Genomic DNA, 16,225 nt, shown 5'->3' on the forward strand with positions numbered 1-16,225 from the left:
ATAGATAGTCCGCCCCCGCCATCTGGGAGGACAGGTACTCCTGGGACCAGGGATGGGTGGTCTGGGAGGAAGTCCCAGAGCAAAGACCAGCGTAGCCACCATCCAGCACCTCCCTCTCAGAGACACAGGCGAACTTGGGCCAGTGGGGTCACAAGATCTTCCTGAGGCTCCTTCCAGTCCTAACACACGGGAATGGTTGTTTTGATCTCTGTGTGTCTGTTTCCTCATCTGTACAGTGGGAAGAGTATCCTGCTGTGAGGACTAAAGGAGATTATCAATATACAGTAAGAACTTAATAATGAGTAGCTATATGGATGCAAACCAGTGGGGAGGGTTTTGTAATCACCACATGCACGTAAGAAAATGGAGGCGAGGGTGTGGCCAGATGAGAGCGGCCACCTTATCCCAGGACATACTGGGGCAGGGCCGGCCAACATTTGCCCTGGCCTCTCAGCCACTGATGGAGGGTCCCATTTCCCCTCTTCCTTGTCAGGGAGCCAGGGAGCTGTGTTTGTGTGTGGTGGTTGCCTGGGAGCGGGAGCCAGGCCCTCTGGTCTATTTTCTCTCCCAGGTCTCCCAGGTTGCGGCCTGGCCCGGAACAGGGGCAGCTCAAATCCCTGGTCTCCACAGCAGGGCCCTCCCTCTCTCCCTGCCTATCTGCCCCGTGCCAGGCCTAGAGTGGCTGCTGGTCCCACACTATCCCTGCCCAGCCCTCCCCCACTTCCAGTTTGCAGTATGAAAGGTAAATATTAGTCCTGGGTCTCATTAGGACAGAGGGCCAAAGAGCAGGAACCCAGGGAGCACAGGTTCTCGCCTCGCTGTCCTTCGGGCCTGGCCGTTCAGGGTCTGGACTGCGGACATGTACAGTCTGGGAAGATCACAGGGAGCGGCCCGGTGCAGAGCAGGGGAGGCAGGGTTGGCAGAGAACTGAGGACCAGGACTCGACTCCCACGAATCAGCTTAATGCCTGGGTGGCCCAGTTCCTACATATATATTTATATATTTATATATATATTTACATTATACATATATATTCATTCCTATTTTTCTACATATTTTAAAAATTGAGGTTTAGCTTACATACGGTAATGTTGAAACCACTCCTAAGCGTTTTTTTTTTGTTTTTTTTTTTAATTTATGGCTGTGTTGGGTCTTCGTTGCTGCACGTGGGCTTTCTCTCTAGTTGCGGTGAGCAGGGGCTACTCTTTTCATTTCGGTGCACGGGCTTCTCACTGCGGTGGCTTCTCTTGTTGCGGAGCACGGGCTCTAGGCATACGGGCTTCAGTAGTTGTGGCACACAGACTCTGGAGCGCAGGCTCAGTAGTTGTAGCGCACGGGCTTAGTTGCTCCACGGCATGTGGGATCTTCCCGGACCAGGGCTCGAACCCATGTCCCCTGCACCGGCAGACAGATTCTTAACCACTGAGCCACCAGGGTAGTCCCCCTAAGTGTTTAACTCAAATTTGTATGCATACACCCACCAGATCAAGAGAGAGAACCTTTCCAGACCCGAACATACTCCTTTGAGCCATCCCTGAGATAACCACTATTCTAACCACCATCACCATAAATCAGTTTTCCAACTTTCGAACGTCATGTAAATGGAAGCCAGCAGCATATACCTGTTTCTGTCTGACTTCTCTTGCTCAGCATGTTTCTGGGGTTCATCCCTGTTATGTGTATCAACATATCAGCAGTCTGTTCCTTTTAAAACTGTGTAGTATTTCACTACATGAATATTGTAATTTCATTTATCCGTTCACCTGCTGATGGGCATTTGGATTAGTCTCCAGTTTGGGCTATAATGAATAGTGTGGCTGTGAATATTCGTATGCAGGTTTCTGGTGTAGATAAGCACTAATTTCTATTGGGTACATGCCCGGGGATGGATTTTCTGGGTCACAAGGCAGGCATATATTTTAATAAGCAACTCTGACAAATAGTTGTCCTGAGTGGTTGTATTGGTTTACACTCCCACCAGAAATGTCTGAAGACTTCTGGACACTCATATCTCACCAACCTCTATCTCATCCATCCATTCCACATCAACCATTCTGATAGATATGTAGGTGTCTCACCGTGGTTTTAATTTGTATTCCCTGTTGACCAATGATGTGGAGCCTACACTTCTTTTTTTTCTTGGAGTGGAATGGTGAGAAGACCTCACCTCACTAATTTCTTTAAAAATTCCATGAGTAAGAGAAGGGGGCAGAGCTCTTGAGAAGTGGAGAGAAGAGAGGTGCGGTTTCGTCCTTCCTGCTTCAAGGTAGGTGATCCTCCTTTTTCTGAGGACAGGCTTGGGCCAGTGCTGAGTCAACCTGAGAGGGAGAAAAGAAGGGGGTGTTGCTGGCAGGGAGAAGGACAAAGCACATAACACATGGCACCTCTTCTACTGAGGGTTCGGGCGGCGCTAGGGGCCTGCTGACTTCCCCCTCGTTCCCTTGCTGTCAGAACCCACCACTCCCTACAGACAAGCACCACAGCATGAATGAGAGCACTGATTTGGGAGGCTGGTCCTGGGTTTCACTATCTGTAAAATCAGAATTATAGGGCTTCCCTGGTGGCACAGTGGTTGAGAGTCCGCCTGCCAATGCAGGGGACACGGGTTCGTGCCCCGGTACGGGAAGATCCCACATGCCACGGAGCGGCTGGGCCCGTGAGCCATGGCCGCTGAGCCTGCGCGTTCGGAGCCTGTGCCCCGCAACGGGAGAGGCCACAACAGTGAGAGGCCCACGTACCGCAAAAAAAAAAAAAAAAAAAATCAGAATTATAACAATATTCGCTTCACAAGGCTGTTGTCAAAAAACTTAAATAAGATCATACTGGTCGCTTTTGGCTCTCGGAGCAGCACCATGGCGGTCGGAAAAAACAGGCGCCTTACGAAAGGAGGTAAAAAGGGAGCCAAGAAGAAAGTGGTTGACCCATTTTCTAAGAAAGATTGGTATGATGTGAAAGCACCAGCTATGTTCAATATAAGAAATATTGGGAAAACACTAGTCACGAGAACTCAAGGAACCAAAATCGCATCTGATGGCCTCAAGGGTCGTGTGTTTGAAGTGAGCCTTGCTGATCTGCAGAATGATGAAGTTGCATTTAGAAAATTCAAGCTTATTACTGAGGACGTTCAGGGCAAAAACTGCCTGACTAATTTCCATGGCATGGATCTTACCCGTGACAAAATGTGCTCCATGGTCAAAAAATGGCAGACCATGATTGAAGCTCACGTTGATGTCAAGACTACCGATGGTTATTTGCTTCGTCTCTTCTGTGTGGGTTTTACTAAAAAACGCAACAACCAGATTCGGAAGACCTCTTATGCCCGGCACCAGCAGGTCCGCCAGATCCGTAAGAAGATGATGGAAGTCATGACCCGAGAGGTGCAGACAAATGACTTGAAAGAGGTGGTCAATAAATTGATTCCAGACAGCATTGGAAAAGACATAGAAAAGGCCTGCCAGTCTATTTATCCACTCCACGATGTCTTTGTTAGAAAAGTAAAAATGCTGAAGAAGCCCAAATTTGAATTGGGAAAACTCATGGAGTTACATGGTGAAGGTAGTAGTTCTGGAAAAGCTACTGGGGACGAGGCAGGTGCTAAAGTTGAACGAGCTGATGGATATGAGCCACCAGACCAGGAATCTGTTTAAAAATCAGACTTTTAATGGTGACAAATAAAAGAACTCATTTGTGATTAAAAAAAAAAATCATACTGGTCACTCTGCAGACTCTGCTTCGGAGCTGCAGCCCCGCTGAGTCCATGGCACACTCACGCGCAGACATGGCCATTAAGGGGCAAGTCTTGGGCCGTGACTTCCTCAAGCTGTTTACAGACGATGTTCCAAAGGAGAAAACTTTGGTTCTCTAAGCACTGGGAAGATGAGATCTGGTTATAAGGGTTCCTGCTTTCCCAGGCTTATTCCTGGATTTATGTATCAGGATGATGAATTTACATGCCATAATAGTACACACAGTAAGTCCATTTAGGGGGAGAACTTTTCTGATGAGAAATTCATTTTGAATATGTCCAGACATCTGGTCCTTGGCAAATGCTGGACCCGACCCAAATGGCTCTGTGGGTTGTCTGCACAGCTAAGACTGATGGGTTAGATGGCAAGCATGGGTTCTTTAGCCAGGAGAGAGAGATAGTAACGGATATTGTGGAGGCCATGAGCATTTTGAGTCCAGGAATGGCAAGACCAGCAAGAAGACTCTAGGCCATTGTGAGAAATTTGATTTTGTGTTTTATCTTATCCCACCATTCCTTTTGATCCTGTGGAGAGCACCTCCCAGCTCTCAAATCCTGTTATCTTTGTGCTCTGACTTGCTGTAATTCTTTGGATTCCATATACCCCTTGTCTCCTTCCAGGTTTAGCTGGATTCAGAGTTTAGGCGTTATGAAGTAAAAACTAAATTACTCCCCCAAAGCACATTATGTTTGTAAAGTATCACAAGTCCTGCCACACAGTCAGCACTCAATAAACAGCACTATTACATGATATGATGCAACAGGAAATCCACAATGCTGCCTATGAAGTGTTCTTCCTAAAAAAGTGAACCTAGGCTGGATCAAACCTCTAGCTTTACTTACTAGTTTACAGGAAATACAGACGACAGAGGAATAAGTTAGACACAACCACGAGGAATGAGGGACATTTGACAGGGCAAGTGACCCCGGTTTCTCTAACAAATTCATGATGTGGCAATGCAAGGGGTGGGTGGGAGAGGCTGTTCAGAATAATAGAAACCTAAGAGAGACCTAACAACCAAATGCATGAAGGGAATAAAATGACCATGGCTGATTTAAACCTTTGAACACATCAACTGTAAAAAGACTATTTTCGAACAAATAAGAAAATCTAAACATAGATTAGATATGCAATGATATGGAAGAATTATTGTTAATTTGCTAAGTGTTATATGACACATTGTTATATTTTTTTTTAATTCCTCATGAGTTACAGATTACACTGAAGGATTTACAGCAAAGATGAAACAAGCAGGGCAAAATGTTAGTGATAATTAAATCTAGGTGGTAAGAAGATTGTTACATTATTCTTTTAAATGTTCTGTGGTTGACAACGTTCACAGTGAAAAGTGGACTTAATTCCTTAATAAATGGAGGCTAGTATTATCAAGTGGGTTCTAGTTGTACAGCCTCCCTGTTTTCCTGGGTGAACACAAGACTGTACCTACCCTCTATTTTGCAGAGAGGACCAAGGGAGAGCACCCCTCTGTCAGTGTGGCTCTGGGGGGATCCAAGCACTTCCATGGATGCAGGGTCCCAATAGACTGAGCACACCCTCAGGCTCCAGGGCCCCCTGCAAGCCTCCCAGCCAGGAACCTTCTCTCTGGAACTCTCTCTGGGCCCAGTGGGTACTTGCAGCCAAGCGTGTCATTCCTGCTTTCCACACAAACACATACCTGCACCCTTAAAACAGATCCTACTTCCCTCCGAGAACAAGGCCATAATGAGGGGTTGCATTTCTGCCCAACAAGTTGGCATCAAACAAAATCACGGGTGAAGCCAGCATTATACTGTAAAGCGAAGCTCTATAATCACTGAAAACAGTTGAATTATGTTCCAGGACATAGAGTTACAGAATTTCAGAGCTGGAAAGGAGATCAGATATTATTAAATCCAGACATTCTGGGGTTTTTTTTGTTTTCGCTTTTTTTTTTTTTTTTTGGCCACGCCACGCAGCATGCAGGATCTTAGTTCCCCGACCAAGGATTGAACCTGTGCCCCTTGCAGTGGAAGCGTGGAGTCGTAACCAATGGACTGCCAGGGAAGTCCCAATCCAGATGTTCTGAAGTCTAGGGCTCTGTGCATGTACTACAGGGTGGCCTTGTCCTTTTGCAAAGTAAAAAAAACAGAACTCAAAAATTGTAAATTTATCTTAAGACAAAAATAATTTTTTCCCTTTTGGCTGAAATTATGTCTTTTTAGATGGTTAATTACCTTATTTCTTCCTCAATCTGATCAGCAGTTTTCTAATTTGATTCAAAAATATGAGTTTCGGGGCTTCCTTGGTGGCGCAGTCGTTGAGAGTCCGCCTGCCGATGCAGGGGACATGGGTTCGTGCCCCGGTCTGGGAAGATCCCACATGCCGCGGAGCGGCTGGGCCCGTGAGCCATGGCCGCTGAGCCTGCGCGTCCCGAGCCTGTGCTCCGCAACGGGAGAGGCCACAACAGTGAGAGGCCCGCGTACCGCAAAAAAAAAAAAAAAAAAAAAAATGAGTTTCTATTTAATAAAAATTTTTTTTTAAATACAGGACCCACAGAAGAAAAAAAAAGTTACCAAAAGGGCTTCATGGTGGAGCCGAGATTGGGATCCACTGATCTGGTCCAATTTCCCCATGTCACTGTGAGGAAATGGAGCCTCTGAGCTGGGAAGCTAATTGGTCAAGGTCATACAGAGAGTTGGGCAAGGACCAGGACTCGACTCCTGCCTCCCAGGCCATCGCTGCAAGGGGGGACTACTGTATACCCAGAGGACATGCACCCAAAGTACAAAACTATTGTGAGTTATGCTGACCGGCCCAAACAAGCACTACCTATAGGCAACATGTACCTCAATCTTGCTTGTCTTCCAAGTTAAGAGGGCTGACTCCAATACTATTAATAACCAGCTACAACTCATTAATTGCTCACCATGTGCCAGGTATGTAGCACTGATGAGGTACGTACTACAGCTATCCCCATTTTATGGATGAGGAAACTGAGGCATGGAGAAGTAACTTGCCTGAGTTTATGCAGCTAGTTAAGGGCAGAGCCATGATCCATACCTGAACTTGTCTAGTCCATGATGCTCTGCATTGTTTAAAGGTCCCTAAACATGAATTAAATTTTATTCTATTGTAAGATTTTTTTTCACACTATTAAAGCTGCAAATCAGGATAAAAGATTCTTTATCTCCTGCACTTTCTGATGTTTGGCTCAGCAGCTACACACACTGCATGGTTTTGTTTGTTTGTTTTTGGCCTCACCATGCAGCATGCAGGATCTTAGTTCCCCAAACAGGGATTGAATCCGTGCCCCCTGCAATACAAGCATGGCGTCTTAACCACTGGACCGCCAGGGAAGTCCCCTCACCCTGTGAATTTAAATTTGCATCTGTGTGAAGTAAGTCAGAAAGAGAAAAACAAATATCGTATATTAATGCATATATGTGGAATCTAGAAAAGTGGTACAGATGAACCTATTTGCAGGGCAGGAATAGAAAGGCAAACATAGAGAACGGACATGTGGACACAGTGGGGGAAAGGGAGGGTGGGATGAACTGGGAGATTAGGTTTGACATAAATACACTACCATGTGCAAAATAGATAGTTAATGGGAACCTGCTGTACAGCACATGGAGCTCAGCTCGGTGCTCTGTGATGGCCTGGTTGGGTGGGATGGGGTGGGGGACGGAGGTCCAAGAGGGACGGGATGTGTGTACGCGTATGGCTGATTCACTTCGCTGTGCAGCAGAAACTAACACAACATTGTAAAGCAATTATACTCCAATTAAAAAAAAATTTGCATCCGTGAAAAGGTGTCCAGCAACACTTTCACTGCAACTTTGCTCTATAGCAAGGAGCGGCATTCAAATTCAGTGCGATATACACCAAACAGTTCAAAGTGACTTTATCAGGGGATGGAGAAAAGGAGAAGTAGGGAATAAAGGGACTTTCAACATTATAATGATGCAAGAATTATTTTGATTGGGGGGGGGATATTTTCTCAATGAAAAAAATATTCCAGTGATCAGTCTTTCCAAGAACTGTCATTGCATTTTATTTTCATTGGAAGGGCACTAAAGTGGGTTTCAGAAGACCTGGGCCCTCTCCCGGTTCTTCTACTCACTGGTCTCATGCCTTAGTAGGTAACTTCTCTCTCGGCCTCCATTTTCCCATCTGTAACATGAGGAAGTTGGACGATGCTCTCCGAGGCCCATTCCCACTTCAGCCATGAGCGCTGGCTGAGCAGACGTGCTCAAACCAGGTGGCTTTGAATTTGTTGGCTTTGATCTGACACTTCTCTGCATCACCAGGGACAGTCTCAGTGGAGAGGAAAGTCCCCCATCTGTGTGGGGATGTGACAAAGGGGGGTAAACATCCCAGGTTTTGGCCTGAGGACAGTTGTGGGGTATCAGCAGGCCTCCCCAGCAACCCAAAGCATCCCCACTTCCCTGCACTGTTCAGTATCAAGCGATGGGTATGTCCCCAAGTTAGATAACAACACTGGGCAGACACAGCTGAGGTTACCTGAGTTGGAATGACCCGCCTGAAGCTGGAGCTGGAAGAGAGTAGGACCTACCAGACTGAGTCAGGAGGTTGGCTGACTCAAAACTAGTATTAGCAGCTGTTTTTCAGGCTTTGGATGGTGTGGCCTTTCTCTCCACAGATTGTCACCATCTCTTGCTGTCCTCCCTCTCCTTGGACAGTTTCAGAATGACACTTTCCCAAGAAGTTATTCACATTGGGTGGGTGGATGGGTTAAAGTCAGTGCAAAGCAGGAGACATGGGGCTGCTTATGACACGGAGATTGAGTGCTGGGAAGCCAGAGGACACAACAGGTCACAATCCTGGCTCTGTTGTTTACTGATTGTGCGGTCTCGGCAGTTACCAACCCGCTCTGAACCTGTTTCCCCATCTGTGAAACACGTGGCACAACACCCAATTTGCAGGACAGGAGGAGGATGGAACAAGAATGTAAGCTCCCCTGTCTCTCTTGCCTCCCCCTCCTCAAAGCAATGCAGTCTGGCTCCCAACTGCCCTCACTCAGCTCACCAGCGACGCAAATTTCAACCTTCCCAACAGCAAAGGACATCGTTGCCCTCTTCCTCCTTGTTGAGATGCTCTTCCATCAGCTTCTGCGACTTACACGTTGCAGGTTCTCCTGTTTCATCGGACGTTGACTTAGTCTCTCCTGAGGAGCCTCCCCTCTCCCCGCAGGTTGTGCCCATTTCCCACTGCCTTCGTGAGATCTCCCCCACAGGCAGCTCGACTCAACCCATCCCCAGCCAAAATCACAGTTGTCCCTCTCCCACCCCACGGCTACCTAACTTGCTAACTCAGAAAGCAGGGGTCAGATCTTCCTCTCTCCCTCAGTCTTTGACTTTGGTCACTTCTACCTCCCAGAGAACATGTCCACCCAAAGCCCTCCTCCCAGCCTGCAGCCCCTGCCCTCACCTCCTGCCACGCTCCGCCCTGGCCGCTCTGTTCCTTGCCCTTGCTTGAACTCGCTGGGCTCTGCTGGTACTGTTTCCTCTGACTGGAACCCAGCTCCTTCTGCAGACACCAGCCTGGCTCACTCCTCTCCGTAGTTTGGGTCTCTGTCACGTCACTGGAGGCCTTCCCTGACGCCCTCTGTAACATCACACTCCCAATGTTCAACCTCTCCACTGCATTACTTTTCTTCACTGCATTTACCACCATCTGACATGTATCTGTCTACTGGCTCCTGCCACACCAGAACGTAACTACACGAGAGCAGCCAGCATGCGGGAAGTGCTCAGTATTTGTTGGGTGAATGACTGCACTTCCACTACCACCCATTCCCAGCCACCTAACTGATTTCCCCACAACTGCACCTTGCCCGCTAGCCCTCTCCAGTGGTCTCTTCAATCATGAATCTGATCGTATCATTCCCCTGCTCAAAACCCTTCAAAGAGCCCCTCAATGTCCTGAGAATAAAGTCCAAGCTCTTGAAGCAAGGCCTGTGTGACCTGACCCTGCCCCCCTCCCCTCATTCTCTGCTCCAGCCACGCTGGTCTCAGGGCTCACACCCAGGCTCTCACCATGGGGCTTTTTCACACGCAGCCCCTCACATCCCCACCTTCCCCCACACCTCCTCATCCAACAAGTCACAGCTGAAATGCGGGACGCTAGAGTGTGCAGGTTAAGAGCCTTACTCCAGGGCTAAACTACGTGGATTTGAATCTCAGCTCTGCCACCTAGTAGCTGTCACCTTGGCAGGAAACTTAAAGCTCTTTGTTCCTGACTGTCCTCCTAACTATCTCACAGGATTGCTACAGGATTCTAGAAATAAACTCACATAAAGGACTGGCCCACAACAAAGGCTGTTTATTATCATTATAATTTCTTGGGGACACCTTCCCTGATGCCCACAGGTCAACCCATCCCGTTAAACACATCCACAGCACCGGGGAGTGCTCCTCTTTAAACTCTTACTGTTGCCCTTTGCCCCCTGTAGACCTGAGCTCTGTAAAGGGCGCTGCCTCTGTCTTGTCCACAGCTGCGTCCCCAGCACCTCGGGCAGGCCAGGCCCGCAGCTGATGAAACATGAAACACATGTTCATTCCTCGCTCTTTCCCTCAGCAGGGCTGCCTTTGGCCAGATACACAGAAGGGTGCAGACCTGCCCTAGCTACCTCCAATGAGTCTGGTGTCCTTCAGCACAGAACAAAAACCAACCTCACAGGCCTTCAGTGGTGAGAAAAGCTGCCAGAATAATCTAATGCCTGACTCAGAGACTTGTCAGCTGAGTGTCTCTGGCCTTTTAACCTTCACAAGTCATTCCGTTTGGTTCCAAATAGAAATGCTTGTCCCTCAGGGAGCTGGATGGGAGTGACTATTCCAGCACTAAGCACCCCAGCAGGGCAACAGTGCTGCCTGCGACCCAGCTACCTCACTGGGCAGGGTCACTTCTGCAACATTTAAAGAACAAGCACCTTGAGGAGTTCCCAGGGAGGGTGGCAGGACAAGCTCTACTGGAAGCTGATAAAGAACTTACATCTAGAAGTGGTTTACCTTATTAAGAGTCTTGGGAAACAAAGTGGTTGTCCATAAGCAGGAAGGGAAGTCCTTGACCTGCTTCTCATAGACTAGTCTCTATCAGGGAACCCAAAGAGAAAGATCCAGACCCCCAAGCTCATAAACACCAGTCTTTATACAGAGCTCTGCTGAGGGAAGGTGAGGGTGGTCAGGTGCCCGTCTCCACCTCTACCACTTCTGCCCAGGTGCTAAAGCCCATGTCCTTATGGATGAGCACCAGGCTGGGAGCAGGACCTGGCCCCTCGGGCACCACAAAGCACTTATCCTGGCTCTCGGAAAGGGTGACCTCGAAGACGTCCGGGGCTGGGGACCCGCCCTGTTCACTGCATGTGTCCAGTAGTTCTGGCTCAGTCTGCAGGAGCACCACGGTGGGCTCAGAAGCGGCAGGCGGCACACAGGGTGGGCGGGAGGGTGGCCCGGGCTGATGACTGAGCTGGTGCCGCTTGAGGCTTTGGAGGAGAGTGTAGCCCATGCCACAGGTGGGGCAGCGGTAGGGCTTGTCGGCCAGGTGGGATTTGAGGTGGCGCCTCAGCTTGGTCGCCAGCGTGTAAGCACGGCCACACTGAGGGCACGGGAAGGGCCTCTCACCTGAGTGCAAGCGCTCGTGCGCGCGCAGCGTGTGGGGATCCCGGAGGGCCTTCCCACACACGGGGCACAGGTGGGCCTCCCCGGTGTGGGAGATGAGGTGGCGCCGCAGTTCAGGCAGCTGGGGGAAGGCGTCAGCGCAGTGTGGGCAGTGGTAAGGGCGCTCCCCCGTGTGCAGCCGCAGGTGCCCGCGCAGGCTGCCCCGCTGGCGGAACGCCCGGCCGCAGTGTGGGCACAGGAAGGGCTTCTCCCCCGTGTGGAGCCGCATGTGGTTCCGCAGGGAGCCCTGGTTGGCCAGGGGCCGCCCGCACACAGGGCACGGGCACGGGGCAGGGGCCGCTGGCACCTGGTGTGTCTTGCGATGTAGCCGCAGGGAGGGCCGGCGGGCGAAGGCCTTGCCACACTGGTCGCAAGTAAAGGGCCGGGCACCTGAGTGTACAACCTGGTGCTCTCTGAGGTCTCGCCGGGTGCCGTAGGCCTTGGTGCACTGAGGGCAGGGGAATGGCCGCACCCCACGGTGGCCCAGCATGTGGGCTTTGAAGCTCTCCTCTGAGCTGTAGCTCTTGCCACACTCGGTGCAAAGGAAGGGCTTGTGGCCCGTGTGCACGAATGCATGCTTCTTCAGGTGGCACAGCTGCAGGAAGGCCTTGCCACACTCGGCACAGCGGTACCGTCGCCCCCGCTTCGGGGAGCCTCCCACCGGGCCAGGGGCGCTCCGCAAGCATGTGGGGAAGCCAGGGTGCTGCTGCTCTCCACTCTGCTGGGCCCCGGGCTCTGAGGTCTTCGCTCTGGGTGGCCATTGATCACTGGGGCTACGCAACTTCCTGACTAGGTAAGCACGCAGCTGGGGACCCCTGGCAGAAGATGAGGAACTGGCCTCACTGCTCTCAGGGCCCTGCTGGGGAGTGGAGCTGCTCTGAGGTTCGGGTGGCATCTGGGTCTGGGGTGGGTCCTCCTCATCTACACGGCCATCCTGAGGCAATGGGCCGAGTGGCTGGCTCTCCTTGGAAACTTGGTCCTGGATTCGGGGCTTAAGTCCAGGGCTCACCGCCTGGATGCGGGGGGGTGACTGGTGACCAGGATCTGCAAGGCAAGAGTGGGGTGCTAGGCTTAGTAGACACTGTAGCAGGGCGTCACGGTGGTCTCACCAGGAAATTATAGGAATACGTGTCTTCTCCTCCTCAGCCCCTGAACTGCAATGGGAGCAATGACACCAATCTCTTCCCTGGAACATGAGTCACACACTCTGTTTATCTTTCTGTCCAGTCTCAGGTGCCTTCTGGGGAGGCTCTCCTGGGAACCATAGTGTCTAGACATCTGGATAATTTCTAGAGAAAGGCCATCCCAGAGTGCCCTTGTTCTCCCTCTGGAGACATGCACTTAGGATGAGTTGAGACCACCACCTCCTCGCTTTAGGTCACGTGAAAATAAAGGAATCCCCAGCCCCAGCCCAGACAGAAAAAACATAAGAAAACTGGAAACCTTATACACAACTTGCTGTCTTTGTCAGTGTGACCCTACTATTCCAGAAAACTTAACTCAGGAAGATAAAACTTGCAAGTATCTATACAGTTGACCCTTGAAAAACACAGGTTTGAACTGCAAGGACCCACTTATACGAGGATTTTTTTCAACAGTAAATACCACAGCACTACATGGTTGACCCCACAGATGCAAAACCACAGATGTGAAACCTTGGATATGGAGGGTCAACCATAAGTTATACTCAGATTTTCAACTGCCCGGAGGGTCAGTGCCCCTTAACCCCCGTGTTGTTCAAGAGTCAACTATATTGTTCATTCCAAGGAAAAGACCTGTCACTCTTTAATAAAAAGCATCAAATGACAGTTTACATCCCCAAACTCTGTGAACCTCTACCTGAAAATTCTAGCCTTGCTGTCTGCACAAATCCTAAACTACTGTGTCATGATCCTTACCCAACACTGATCGAGCCCCGACCCCATCCCACACTGAAAAATCCACCTTATACCAGACTTCAAAATTTCGATAAATATCCAGGTTTTGCCCTTCCCTCTCAGAAATGCTACTGTTCTCCCCTACTGTCTTACGCCATAAGCTTTGCTTTGTCTTATCAACAGGTTATTTTGGTGATAACTGGGGAAGCCAGCATTTATTTGACACATACCTGTGCAAGGTTCTGCTGCATCCTCCCCGGGGGAGGCCACTTCCTGTTGTACAGCAGACTCCACTTCTGTCACCACAGCCAAGGATGCCTCTTCCTCTAGCCTGGGCTGGGTGGGGCTCAGGCCCTCTGAGGGAGGCTGAGGCCACATCAGCAGCTCAAAACCTGGCAGCACAACCCGGTACACCTGCAGGTGGAGCCTCTCGCTGATCCGCACCGGGGCCACGTTTCCCTCACCCTCCAGCCTGCCCCGCTGCACCAAACTGCAAAGCAGAGCAAGAGTTAGCTCAGGAGATCCCCTTCAAGTGGCCCTCCCTGAAAGCCCCAGCTCCTGGGCAGTCTGAGTTCTAAAGGATCCCATGCCTTTGGAACACTCACTGCAAAGATCCCTGGGTGGGAACCAGAAGTCAGCTTCCGGTTCCATCCCATGCCACAACAGAAAGCCTCAAAGGAGCATCTTCACTACATACTCTCCTGTAACTTACCTAGTCCAGCCTGAACTCTGCTCACAAGCACACACATCTCCCCATGGGCCTAGTGACACGTCCTGAAATAAACCAATAAAAGTCTTTCTCCCATGTGTTTGAGGGGACCAGGGTGAAACAAACAACATAAAAAACCCCTGATGTAACCTCTCCTGAGACAGATCTAAGATGAAGCCCCTAGAAGGTTAGTGGTCTCTGGTGTGCCTCTATAAGACTATGCCGTTCGAGTTTTCATTCAGTAAAGGCCAAAAAAACTGTCCCCTCACCTCCCTCCCAAAGTGTGGTGAATTACTGAATTGAACAAATTATTGCCTTTCAGTGAATACCAAAAAGAAGAAGTAGTAAGAGGTACCTCAACTGTAAATTTGTTTTTCAGGACTTATGCAATGAAATCCTTTACCTGTGCTTTTTCATCTTTTGTTCCAAATAATCCTGGAGAATTAAAATAAAGGAAACAGCCATTCCTTTATTTTACATGAGTTAAACGAGGCCTGCCATCTAACTAGCTATGTGACAAAGCTGGGATTTGATCCCATGGCTTTTTTTTAAAATAAATTTATTTATTTTATTTATTTATGTTTGGCTGCATTGGGTCTTCCTTGCTGCGCACTGACTTTAGTTGCTGTGAGCAGGGGCTACTCTTCGTTACGGTGCGTGGGCTTCTCATTGAAGTGGCTTCTCTTGCTGTGGAGCACGGGCTCTAAGCGTGTGGGCTCAGTAGTTGTGGCTCGCCAGCTCTAGAGCGCAGGCTGAGTAGTTGTGGCGCACGGGCTTAGCTGCTCCACGGCATGTGTGATCTTCCCAGGCCAGGGATCGAACCCGTGTCCCCAGCATTGGCAGGTGGATTCTTAACCACTGTGCCACCAGGGAAGTCCCCCCATGGCTTTTTAATTCCAAAAACCTTTGCTCTTGACTTTTGTCATCATTGCTGACACTCTACTAATTCACCTTGTTTTTTTTTTTACATTTTGGCTGCGCTGTGTGGCCTGTGGGGGATCTTAGTTCCCCGACCAGGGATGGAACCCGCGCCCCCTGCGGTGGAAGCGCTGGAGTCTTAACCACTGGACCCAGGGAAGTTCCATCTACTAATCCACCTTTTAATAATTTTTTGCACCTCCTCAGCTACCAAAAGTGAAGGGATGAGACAGTTCCTGAGAGAGAGGGCATAAACCATCTCCCATCTCTTGAAACACCCTGCATCTAAAACTGGAGAGTTATCGAGAAACGTCTGATCAAAATTCTCAGTCACGGAGAGGTAAAGCCCTATCCCTCAATACCTCCTTCTGCTTTGTTTTCACTCCATGGCCCTTCTGCTCGGAGACAGACTCCTCTTCCAGTGGCCCCCAGAGCAGTCCTGGCTGCAAGGGTTCCCCAACACACCAGACCCCCAAGCGCTGCTCCTTGATGAGTGAGGGGCCAAGGGCCAAGCCCCGCGGGAGGCTCTTTAGAGCGAGGATGGCTCGGGTAGGTCCGGGCGAGAGGTCTTTGAGTCCCTGTGCACAGCCTTCTCTGGAAGGGCTCCATCCTGAGTCCGGGCCCAGGCGTGGATCGGGGGCTGCAGGGACAGAGAAAGACAGTGAAGAAGCGGCCCAAGAGGTCGTGGGGTGGGGAAAGGTGAGGGAGAAAACCCGAGGTCCAGCTAGGCCTCAGGAGTCTGAGGGATATGTAAGGGCTCCAAGGGGGTCCCGGAAAGGTTTGAGGCGGTTCGAGGGCTCTTAAGAAGCTCCCAGAGGTTCTGAGGGCACTGGAGGAGGATGCCAGGCTCGGGAGGAAAAGGGTCGGGGTGGGGAGAGAGTTGACCAGAGAACGTCAGGAGTATATAGGCCAGGGCCGAGGGTCGGAGACACCGCAGGTCACTCACCGAACTGCAGTCTCTCCCACTCCAAGGGCAGCTCCTCCGCCTCCTCCATCCCGGGTCAGAAAGCCTCCCTTCGCCGGAAGTGAGACTCACCTTCTCAGCTCCCCCCGGAAACAGTCATTGACTACCAAATTTCCTCTCGGGAAAGAATCGTAAGAGTCAGACCTCATTGGTGCGCAGGACTGGGAGCTTGGCAGTAGTGGTGAGGCAAATCTCTGTCCGAGAACAATACGAGTTTAGAATTCCGGAGGTCCACTAGAGATTTGAGTATCCGGTAGAGAGGAACTAATTGTTTCAAAGGCTTCCTTTTGGGAGGGACGAGTCGGACGGTTATACTGTCCCTCCGCCAGGCGTGTACGTAAGCGCGCACGTAA

At 50.1% G+C, this 16,225-nt stretch overlaps 2 protein-coding genes across 2 annotated transcripts; one reads left to right on the forward strand and one right to left on the reverse strand.

Moving 5' to 3' along the window:
- Window positions 1-2,837: 2,837 nt before the first annotated feature.
- Window positions 2,838-3,698, forward strand: LOC309808147 (small ribosomal subunit protein eS1-like). Its single transcript, XM_082628161.1, has one exon. It carries the CDS (start codon window positions 2,853-2,855, stop codon window positions 3,645-3,647), a length of 795 nt encoding a protein of 264 aa, XP_082484287.1. The 5' UTR covers window positions 2,838-2,852; the 3' UTR covers window positions 3,648-3,698.
- Window positions 3,699-9,880: 6,182 nt separating this feature from the next.
- On the reverse strand, window positions 9,881-16,195 carry ZNF408 (zinc finger protein 408). Its single transcript, XM_082626916.1, has 5 exons — window positions 15,855-16,195; window positions 15,271-15,548; window positions 13,994-14,055; window positions 13,512-13,771; window positions 9,881-12,448 (listed from the first exon to the last, which is right to left on the reverse strand). The coding sequence occupies exons 1-5, from the start codon at window positions 15,901-15,903 to the stop codon at window positions 10,929-10,931; spliced, it is 2,169 nt and encodes a 722-aa protein (XP_082483042.1). The 5' UTR covers window positions 15,904-16,195; the 3' UTR covers window positions 9,881-10,928.
- Window positions 16,196-16,225: the final 30 nt, after the last annotated feature.

The sequence above is a fragment of the Mesoplodon mirus genome, assembly GCF_964341445.2.
Source record: "Mesoplodon mirus genome assembly, chromosome: 7".
Classification (NCBI taxonomy): Eukaryota; Metazoa; Chordata; class Mammalia; order Artiodactyla; family Ziphiidae; genus Mesoplodon; species Mesoplodon mirus.

Coding starts and splice junctions, on each gene's coding strand:
- ZNF408 (XM_082626916.1), bottom strand. CDS start 15,903: ATGGAGGAGGCGGAGGAGCTGCCCTTGGAGTGGGAGAGACTGCAGTTC. Junction 13,772..13,993: donor CAGAGTTCAGGCTGGACTAG/GTAAGTTACAGG, acceptor TCTGCTTTGCAG/TTTGGTGCAGCGGGGCAGGC. Junction 12,449..13,511: donor TGCAGCAGAACCTTGCACAG/GTATGTGTCAAA, acceptor CTTGCCTTGCAG/ATCCTGGTCACCAGTCACCC.
- LOC309808147 (XM_082628161.1), top strand. CDS start 2,853: ATGGCGGTCGGAAAAAACAGGCGCCTTACGAAAGGAGGTAAAAAGGGA.